Source organism: Arachis ipaensis, chromosome B6 (genome assembly GCF_059453495.1).
Source record: "Arachis ipaensis isolate K30076 ecotype BB chromosome B6, ASM5945349v1, whole genome shotgun sequence".
NCBI lineage: Eukaryota > Viridiplantae > Streptophyta > Magnoliopsida > Fabales > Fabaceae > Arachis > Arachis ipaensis.
In genome coordinates, this window is record NC_142441.1 from 125600513 (window position 1) to 125611636 (window position 11124).

At 32.2% G+C, this 11124-nt stretch overlaps 1 protein-coding gene across 1 annotated transcript; it reads right to left on the reverse strand.

Annotated features, from left to right (window-relative positions):
* Positions 1-8187: 8187 nt before the first annotated feature.
* On the reverse strand, positions 8188-8814 carry LOC148562644 (uncharacterized). The gene has a single exon (XM_088490942.1). It carries the CDS (start codon positions 8812-8814, stop codon positions 8188-8190), a length of 627 nt encoding a protein of 208 aa, XP_088347068.1.
* Between the last annotated feature and the right edge of the window lie 2310 nt (positions 8815-11124).

The following is an 11124-nucleotide window of genomic DNA, read 5'->3' on the forward strand; positions in this document are numbered from 1 at the left end:
TTTGACGGATATTAGATGCTTGACTAAGCGCAAGTATTAATAATAAATGTATTATTCATGCAATATTACCGAAATATTAAAATGAAAAAATATTTTTAAATTAAATTACTATACTTTTAGATGTATTAATTATATTTATTTATTAAAAATTTTATTAGCTAATATACTCCAAAATTTAAATATCTAAATATATTAATATTAATATATATTTTTTATTATTTTATTATATTATTTTGCCCCACTTTTAAAATTTTTTGGATCCGTCACTGTGCACACCACTCAGAAGATGACAATGATGCTAAATAAGAAGACGGCAATAACTCAGAAGATGAGGGCGTCACATGGTGTGTTGTGAGGTTCTTCCGGTGGTGATCAATGGTTCAGTGCTGGAGGGTGAGAAGTGCTAGTTCGGTACTTCTGGGATGGTATATTGTGTGGGTGTGTTAGGGTTAGTGGTGGTGGAGTTCCTATTTTGTTACATTTAATATACGACTGAATTAGCAATTGAATAGTTTATAACGTTATTTTTTACTGGTCATTAGTTCGGTCGCTAAAGATTAAACAACAATATAGCAACCAAACATGTAGCAACCGATTTAGTGACCAGTTATGTTTGTCCAAGTATATGCTCATCGCTAAATCGGTCATTAAATTAAAAAAGTGACCAATATAGTGACTAATTGCTTAAAAGCTAGTATTTTATATTTGGTTGCTAAATTGGTCGCTATCTTAACCATTAGCAACTGATTTAGTGACCAAATGCTTAGCGACTGAATTAGCGACCAACTATTTTTCAGCATATTTTCTTACTAATTGCTAAATTGGTTGCTAAATTAACAAATAATGATCAATTTTGTGACCGACAATACTAAAGACTAACTTCTTTGTTTTGGTTGCTAAAAAATAGACCGATTTTAGCGACCAACTTTTGTCCTGGTCATAGAGAAGACATATCGATCACCAAATCGGTTGCTATTAGTGACTGATTTTGTTGGTCGCCAAAATTGGTCGCTAAATAAAATTTAGCGATCGATTTAGCGACCAACTTTTTTTTATTCATAGAAATTCTATATCAGTCGCAAAATCAGTATTATTAGCAATCGATTTTATTGGTTTCTAAAATCGGTTGCTATTTTAGTAATTGTTTATAGTGCAAAAATACGTGACCAAAAATCTAATTAGATTTTTAATTGTAAGTGCCTTCAATTTGCGAAAAAATATTCCATTAATTTTAATATTTTTTATATTGCCAAGAATCTATTTACAAAATAAAAAATGTTGTGAAGATTAAATTGAAAGTTTTTAAAATATAGAAACTTAATTATAAATTTAATAAAATTATAAGACTGATAGAATAATTAAAGTTTTTTATAATGAATAATTAGTGAAGAAAAAATTAACATAATTTTTTACCTAATAACAAAAGAAGGAAGAAATAAATGGAAAGAAAAAAATAAACGTACGAAATTAATTAAAAAATTACATTTTAATTTTGTTTTTATAGAACTAAAAAAAAAAAAAGAAAAGCAAAATCAACAGATGCAATGAAAAATTGAAGAGTAATTATCTAACTTGGTACCAAAGAATTTAATATCCAACATTTTGGTCTCAAATAAATTTTTTTTTCTAAAAGTTTCTAAAATTTTTTTTATCAGATCAATTGATCACTCTATCGTTTTCAATAAAAGTTTTAATACGTATATATGTTAAATAAATAAATTCTTAAAAACTGTTATCATAAGATAAATAGATCCTTAAAAAATATATTCTAAGACAAATTAGTTTCCTTTAAAATAATCGAAGAACTAATTTGTCTCACTAAAATAATTTTTTAAAATTTTTTTAAAATAAAAATTTATGAAAAAATTCAAGGGTTAGCAATTTTAATTTATGTTGTACAATATTTTTAATTAGTAGTCCAACACCTTTAGCCTAACACCTTTAATCTAATCGTTCAGTACTATATATTTAGCGTATATTTTTAAATATTATTGATTAATTACTAACCAAAAAATAAATTGGGTTGCCTATATATTATTATCCAAAATTTATTGAAAATTGTACTCTCCCATCTAAAATTTTTTGGGAATTAATTTAGGTTGTTATTAAAAAAACAAAATTGAATCAATTTATTGTGTTCAAGACTCAAATTCAAAACATATTTTGTCAGGTTCGAATTTGTCATTTTTATTCAAATATTATTTTTGGATTGAATTTATGTTATGTTTTGAATTATTCGGTCTGAGTCAATATTATTTTTTATAATAAAAAAGTTATATTTTAGAATGAAATTAATAATATCATATTATATTTTTATACTTTAATTAATATTTTTATATTATATAATATTATTTTTATTTTAAAATAATTGTTTAGAAATATTAGTTAAATTTAATTTTTAAAAATAAAATTTATTAATTTAATATATAAAATTTAATCAGTACGATTTGACTCAATCTATTTTGAATTACTTTTGAGTCAAATTAAAATAAATTTAATATTTTTTAAAGTAAAATTAGGATCTAATTAAAATCAGCCTTACTTGGCCATGAACAACCTATGTCCGGTGAATAGCAAGTGTTACAGTCAGAGTCACAGAACTTGGGACCGCTCAAATACTTCATATGCGTGCGGACGATGTTATATTTAAAATTTTAAATAACTTTTTGTGGTACCTGATGAATTATTGAGGTATTCATACAGCGACTCTGATCGAGTGACAATCAATTAAATAAAAAAACAAAAAAACAAACAAAATTTGATAATCGTATCAATACCAGGATACGTTATATGTTTTATATATCACGTCGTTTAGTCAACAACAAAAAAATGGTGTCGTTTATCACATGTCGATTATTTTACTATATGATCACATTTTTTAATTTGGTGCTAATACCTATAGGAAAATTATCACGTATGCCATAGTATTTTTATGGAACTTCAATGTTTTTTGTACGATCAAGTTATAGGTAAATTTATTTGTTTTGTAGTTTTTCATAAAATGACGAATATAATCCTTTAATAAAGAAGGAAAAAGACAAAAAACAGTAACTTTAAAAATAATTCTACAAATAAGTGTTGAAATGAAAGGCTACGGTGAATTTAAGAGACCATTTGATATGTAGTTTTTTTAAGATGGTTGAAAAAAAATACTGTATAAAAAATTTTATACAGTTAATATTTTTTTTTATTTTTTGTCTAATTTTTAAATTAATATTATCTAATATTTTTCTCTTTTATAAGGTATTAATGGATCAAAAAATTTTTTTAGTGGGTGGACTAGGTGTAAAATATTTTTTATTATATATTTGAAAAATTAAAAAAAAAAAACTCTTATTCGTTGGAATATTATTTTTTATTTTTCGGTATGTGCAAAAAAAGTAAAAATATATATGACGATTTGAATATTAATTTTTAATGTTTTAAGTCAACTATTGATTTATACTTTGATAAATATATATATACATATATATCAATTAATATAAAAAAATTTCACATTTTTAACAATGTCATAGTAACATCGGCAAGAAAACCCTTTATTTTTTTTATGTATTTCTCTTGTACATCATATATTTATTATATTATTTTTATTATATATTTTGTATTTTAATATATATTTTATATAAACAGTTAATTTAGTAAATATTTTTTAATATACATATAATATAAGTATACATTTTATTCTTGATTGTTATTAATATAGTTTTGATACATTACCTAGAAATAATAATTCATTAGGAGGTATATATTGTTACTATATGGTGAAAATATTTGTTTACAAATATTAATTCATACGACGATATATACATAAATATTATTCAAGTGTTATTAGTTTAAAATTGTAATGGGACACATTTACTGAATTTATATATTATGCTCTTGTGTGAATGATGTTAAATTTTATAATTTATTTTATTGTATAATTATCTGTTAAATTTATAAATAAGAGTCTAATCAAGACACACAAAAAATATACTTTAGTAATTAATTTTTAATATAACCTACTTAATAAAAATAATTCAAACAAGGTATTTTTGTCATTTTATATATTTTCACAATTTCAATTTATATAAAAGTAGTTTTACCTACAATTCAAGATTTATATACAATGATGATTAGATTTTAGTTACTATATTGTAATTTTTTTAATTTTTGTACAAATAGTACATAAATAAATAGTTAGTTAATTTTGATAATTTTAAATTGATAATGTCTCTCTTTTAAAAAAAATTTGATAATATCTCTCTCAAATTCATATATATAAGTATATTGCGTTTAATGTAAAATACATTGTTATTGAATTTTCATCAAATTAGACTAACATTATAATTTTAAAGATAATTCTTAAATATTTTTTTATTAAGTAAGGAATGTTATTTTTTTGTCAATTAAATAAATTTTAATTTTTATTATTATATTTTATATTAATGCTTTAAATTTAGAGTTTAAATTTTACTAAGATTTAGGGTTTAAAACTTAGGATTGAAAGTTTAGGATTTAGAATTCAAAAATTAAGATTTATAGATTATAGCATTTAAAGAGCGTTGCACTATTTTTTTTTTCCAAGCACAATAACATTATTTTAGAATATTTTAAATATTTTTTCAAAAAAATAATCTAATAGATATACATCACAAACTAAATTCAAGTACATATAAAATTATTACTCAGTTATTTTTATCTATTTTCATTCATATATATTTGTGTCATTTATAATATTTACACAATATTAATTTCCTATTCAAATTTTTTAACGATAATATAATTTTAATCTTATTAACATATATTTTAATTATTATACTATTAAATGTGTTTTTAAAACACAAGAGAATTAAATCACTCATATAAAATACATATTAAAATATAAAATATAGATTAAAAATATATAAAAAAAATATTATGTATTTTTATACAACTACATAGTAGTTAATTTTTAATATATATATATATATATATATATATATATAATTAATATTTTTTAAAAAAATTAAATTAAATAATCCACTCCTACAGACATAAAAGTATTAAATCTTTTAATAATATTAAAATTTTGTAAAGTTTTTTTTGCAACTAACACAGAATTTTTATCACAAAAAAATTATTTCCTTGTACATGTATATAAAAAGTGATATAAAGATTATTTTTACGAAAATATTTTGTCATAATTCATTATCTTTTTCAAACACAAAAAAACATATATTTTTATGGTTGCATCTAAAATATTTCGGTAAAAATAAAATTTGAATATTGGTCTTTCGGTGAATATTATTTATTGAGATTATTAGATTATGATAAATATAAAAGTTCATATTAAAATGAATGTTATAAAATAAATTTATAAAGATAATATTTTAAAATATAAAGATATAATAAATATCTAAATTAAATATTTATTTACTATAAAAAAATTGTATATATATTAAAAAAGCTTAAATAATATGTGTGTGTAACATTTTATTAAATAAAAATATTTCATTAAATACTATTTCAATTATATTAAAAATCTAAATAAAATAATAATTATTTTATAACAAAAATGCTAGTGAAAAAGAGACCCACTCATATTAATCCATCACAACGTTCAGCTCTTTTCAACACAAATTGGTTAAAGCATTAAAGGATAAGACAGTAACTTTATCTCTCATTATGTAGGTGAAGGAAAGTGCAAGTTACTTTTCTACTATGCTCTTCAAACAAATAATTTCACCTACAAAATTCTCTCTTTCATCGGAAATTATTTTTATTATGAGAAAGATATTGGTGTTTTGGGAGAATATTGGAGGGTGGGGTGATTTACCGGGCGGTGGAGAACCCAGTCAACACGCAGGGGCGTGGTGACCCTGCTATGGAGCAACGTGTCCGCACCACGCAGGGGCGAGGTGACGCGACGAGCATGCACGGTTCTAACACCACGCATGGGCGAGGTGGAGCTGGCGTCATGGAGTTCCAATGTTCCTGCACCACGGGGGGCGTGCTGCAGCTGCTGCTATGCAGGGGACAGGTTCCCCGGTAAACAGCAAGCGTGGCCTCTTCATGCTCTATATAAAGAGCCTTCTCCTCCAACTGCAACAGAAAGAAAGTGTTAGTGAGAGAGTTTGAGGGCAACATTCTTAAGAAAGGGTGTTAGTGAGAAGGAAGAAGGGGGTTGCGAACTCATCAAAGGGGAAAGGTGTTGCTGCTCCACCAGGAGAAAGGGTGAAAAAATAGTTGATGTTAAAAAAAATATTATTTTGTATTTATTTTAAAGAATGGTTCGTAATTATAATGCTCCAGAGGAACATATTATAAATTATTTGGATCATCCTATATATGTAAGTTGGTAAATTATTTTTTTATTGTGTATTTTAATTTCTGTTATTTTTTGTTATTTAATATGTTAAAAAATTATTTTTTCTTAATTTTAAATTAATTTTCTATTATAAAAATACTAAAATAAAATATATATTATATTATACTATACTATACGATATACTAAATTTTTAAAAAAAAAATATATTTCTCTACGATAAAAATATAAAAATAATACTCTAGTAAAATAAAAAATATATATACTGTAAATAAATATGTATGTTGAACATATTCAAAAGTTTAATATATAAATGTTAAAGTAATAAATAAATATTAAAAAATATATATACGTTGTTATTAATAATATTAAAATATTAGAAAAAATATTTTAATTATGGTAATGCACTGCACGTTAATAATTTTAACAAATAAAATATTAAAATAAATAAATATGTAAATAATATTATTAATTGAAGTGATCACATACATTTTATAAATAGATATGCTAATATTTGTTTATTAATAAATGAATATTTATAAATAATATAACAAATATATTTTTGTTGATGCAGCCTAACAGAAATTTGTTGGTGCGTAAATTGGATCCGCCACAGAGTTGGAATTCGAGGGTTGAAAACTACTTACGCGCCACGAGATTCTACCACGTATCTAGGATTGGGATGATAAGAGGATTTCACCCGTTGTTAGCTGCTCTGGTTGAAAGGTGGAGGCCGGAGACTCACACTTTTGTGTTGCCGGTGGGTGAGGTTACAGTGACATTGGAAGATGTCGCACATATATTTGGCTTACCAATTGATGGAGAGAGCCTGTGAGTGGATGGACTGATAGTAGTAGTGATTTCGTTCAGAGTCAGAGCATGGCAATATTCGGACGTCAACCGGTGCTCAGTCGTAATTCGAAATCCTATATAAAGCTTGGTTAGGTTCGAAGTATCAGAGATGAGGAGCTGTTGGATACTGAAGAGTCCATAAGGAGATACGTGAGATGTCAGATTTTCTGTCTGTTAGGGTCGACCCTATTCACAGATAAGTCGACCGCATACGCTCATGCAGAGTATCTACCGTTGCTTCGCGATTTCGAGCGGATCCATACTTATAGTTGGGGTTCAGCATGTCTTGCACATCTTTACAGAGCACTATGTCGTGCATCACGATATGATACGAAGGAGATGGATGGCCCTCTTAATCTGTTGTTTGTTTGGGCATGGGAGCGAATGCCGTGTATTGCGCCCGTACCGAGACATATCCTTCCACCTGCTGAGATACCAGTTGCCATGAGGTAAATATTTATGGTTCTTGTCAGAGATTATATTCATTATGCATGTTTCAATTAGGAGAATTTACGTAAATACACATGTTTCAGGTGGAGTCATTCGGAACGGAGCACAACGTGGTTAGAGAAGACTGTTGTGACATTTAGGCATGATATAGACTACATGCAGGAGGTAAATATTTATGGTTCTAATGAATCATAGTTCCATACATTAATGTTAGGGTTATGACATTGGAATTATCTGTAGCAGTTTGAGTGGCAGCCGTACGAAGGAATGATCATACCCGGCGAGTTACACGGACATCTTGATGTGTGTGATATCGTTGCTCCATTGTTATTGTTTGAGTGTATCGAATGGCACCCTGCGGACCGAGTTATGCGTCAGTTTGGGTTTGCACAGCCCCCCCAGTGCGAATACCAAGGGACATTCCACTGGACCAGCATTGCATGGCTCTTCGCGGAGTGCAGCTTTATAACTGGACAGTTTTGCATGGGGAGTGGATAGCGGAGTGGGACAACAGGCGAAACACTCGACTGCGGGATCTGCACCCCTTTCCAACCTGGGACTTCATACCGACCCCGGAGTATCGGGATTGGTACATGCGCTCATACGGACATATGCTGAGATTGTCGGCGTATGTTCCTCAGCCAGCTGCACCTCAGGTCCCACCTCAGCATGCAGTGTTTGAGCCGGTTCCTTATTATGTACCACAGCCACCACAACCACAAGACCAGAGTGGGTCCCTCATACGCAGGCCATGTCTCGGCATCACCTAACGGTGAGAACTCGAATCTATATACCTTACGGACCTCTGTCATCTTGTACACGTCATGCACATACACGTGCCAATCGATTTGCTGGTTAGTACAGCAAGCAATAACATGGCGACATGGTATTCGTTCTACCTGAAAGTGCCCACAGTCACACGTACGTCGTGCAAGATCAACGACTAATACCTTTCCGCTAGTCATTTCGTGCACCTCAAACACTTCATTCCGTCTGTCAAAACAGTGCACAACTATATTCCCAGCCTGTTGCATACTTGCCTCTATCCGCTGTTGTGCGAATACGGAATAAGTATATCCAACACGTTTGCGTTCGTGAGACTCAACACTCTTCCGCGTAAAAAGTTTATTTAACCGATAATATGTTGCTCGGACTAGTGCCAACACAGGTAGATTACGGGCACCCTTCAACACTGAGTTAATGCACTCGACAAGGTTCGTCGTCATATGGCCCCATTGATGTCCCTCGTCGAATGCCAATACCCAATGTCTAAGTCCAATGGCATCGCACCACCTGGCATATGCCTCGCCTCACTCTTTCAACCTCTTATAGTTGATGTTATACTCCTCCACCATTCTTGAATACCCAATATTGACCACAAGCTTTTGCAAGTGAGGGACTTTGAATGCTCGTAGGAAGTTGCTGCCGATGTGCCTTATACAAAACATCCACCATGCTCTTGGAGGTTGCCAGTCACCTCCAGAACGATTTACTGCTGCTCGAATTGACTCATGCCGGTCCGAGATCATACCCACACCATCTTTTCTGACAACATACATTCGCAGATTCCTTAGAAAGAAGTGTCACACATCAGCTGTCTCCCCTTCCACCAAGGCAAAAGCGATAGGCACAATGTTCTGGTTCCCATCCTGTGCAACAGCTACCAGAAATGTACCTTTGTACTTTTCATATAGGTGTGTTCCGTCAACCTGAACTAGGGGCTTGCAATGCCTGAATGCCCTAACGCATGGATTGAAACTCCAAAATACGCGATGAAGTATTTTTACCCCTTGCGCCTCTTCATTCCCATTGTAGAGTGGGCATGTTTCTATCTGGACAACTGACCCAGGCATCTTCTGAACCATAACCGAGAGCCACCACGGCAAGGCTTGGTAACTCTCCTCCCAATCACCGAAAACTTTCGCTATGGACTTCTGCTTTGCCAACCAAGCTTTTCGGTAACTGATGGTATAGTTTTATGGACTTCGGCTATTATAGTTTTCACCTTTATGGATGGGTCAGTCTCGACCAATGGCCTTATAGCCTCAGCAACTGTATCCGAGTCCAACTTGGAATGATCATGTGAAATCACTCCCGTTGTGCACGTGTACCTACCGTTGTATCTGCGTATCTTCCAACAACCTTTTTTCTGTATCAAGCTGGCTCGGATAAGCCAGTCGCACCCGCACCCATACATCTTGCATTTTGCATAGAACGTCTGTGGCTCAGACTCATACACGTCGTAGTCAACTCCTCTAGCGATAGTGTAACTTCTAATTGCTGCCACGACCGACTTTCTAGAACTGTATTCCATTCCAATTCGGAACTTTCCGTCCTCGGGATCAGCAACGCCTTCAGAAAGTGCCCATCATCGTTTATTAATCAATCCAAAGTATATACTAAAGAAAACATATTATTCGGTCATCACGTACCTATGTTTGAATATTCCGGAAACTCCGGTGCATGCATGGCGTCGAGATCCAACTCACGCATAAAAGGTGGCACGTTCATCGGTTGATTGATCGATGGGTGAACCACTACATTATCAGCTGCTGTCTCAACTCCCGCATCACCATCCTGCTCTTCGTCGCCGGCTTCATAAGTGGCTTCGAAGTCCTCTTCGCTGTCACTATTCATTCTCTCGTACACTGCAGCTCTATCATCCTCCACCTCTAAGTCATTTTGAATCCCTTCCGCCTCTACGGTTTCAAACTCAACATACAGCTCAATCTGTGGCTGTCGCATCTGAGTCTGCCGGTGAATTTGAAACATTATGCATAGTCACTTCGTCAGTGATTGGCATGGTATCAAACTGTATTAGACCACCAAAAACTATAATCGGATTCCGGTACAGAATTCTGCTCACTCTCATTAATGTACCGTTCTCCATGCTTTGACAGAGACCGTTCTGAAGTTCCATAAACGTCATGGTGCATGGAACCACAAACGAAAACGGATTCTGACACACAAACCTCACTCCCTCATGAGTATTACGTATTATCTCACCGTCGCGATACACTACCAACTTTGCGGTACCCTCCATTACACCAGAAACACACTCAAAGAATACTCACACACTTCCTCAGAATGAAAATGAACCCGACTACTGCCTTATATATAAAGTAGCATTCACCGCGAACTCCAATCACGTACTGCCACGTATCAGGACGCCCCTGCGTGCTGACTCAGCACGCCCCCACTTGATGCCCTCGTGTACTAATCAAGCTTGGCCACGTCCCATGACGCCCCCACGTGATGCCACGTCATTATCACGCCCCGACGTGATGCCTACGTGTACCATTCACGCTTCGCCATGTCATCATCACGCCCCCCCATGCTAGGTCAACACGCCCCCACGTGATGCCTACGTGGACTATTCAAGTTTCGCCACGTCATCATCATGCCCCCACGTGCTAGGTCAGCACGTCCCCACGTGATGCCACGTGTTCCCGCTCAAGCTGCGCCACGTCATCTCGCCTGCCACTTGTCGCAGGCAACACGCCCCTGCGTTTTGAGCTTGCATCCACCATTGGGTG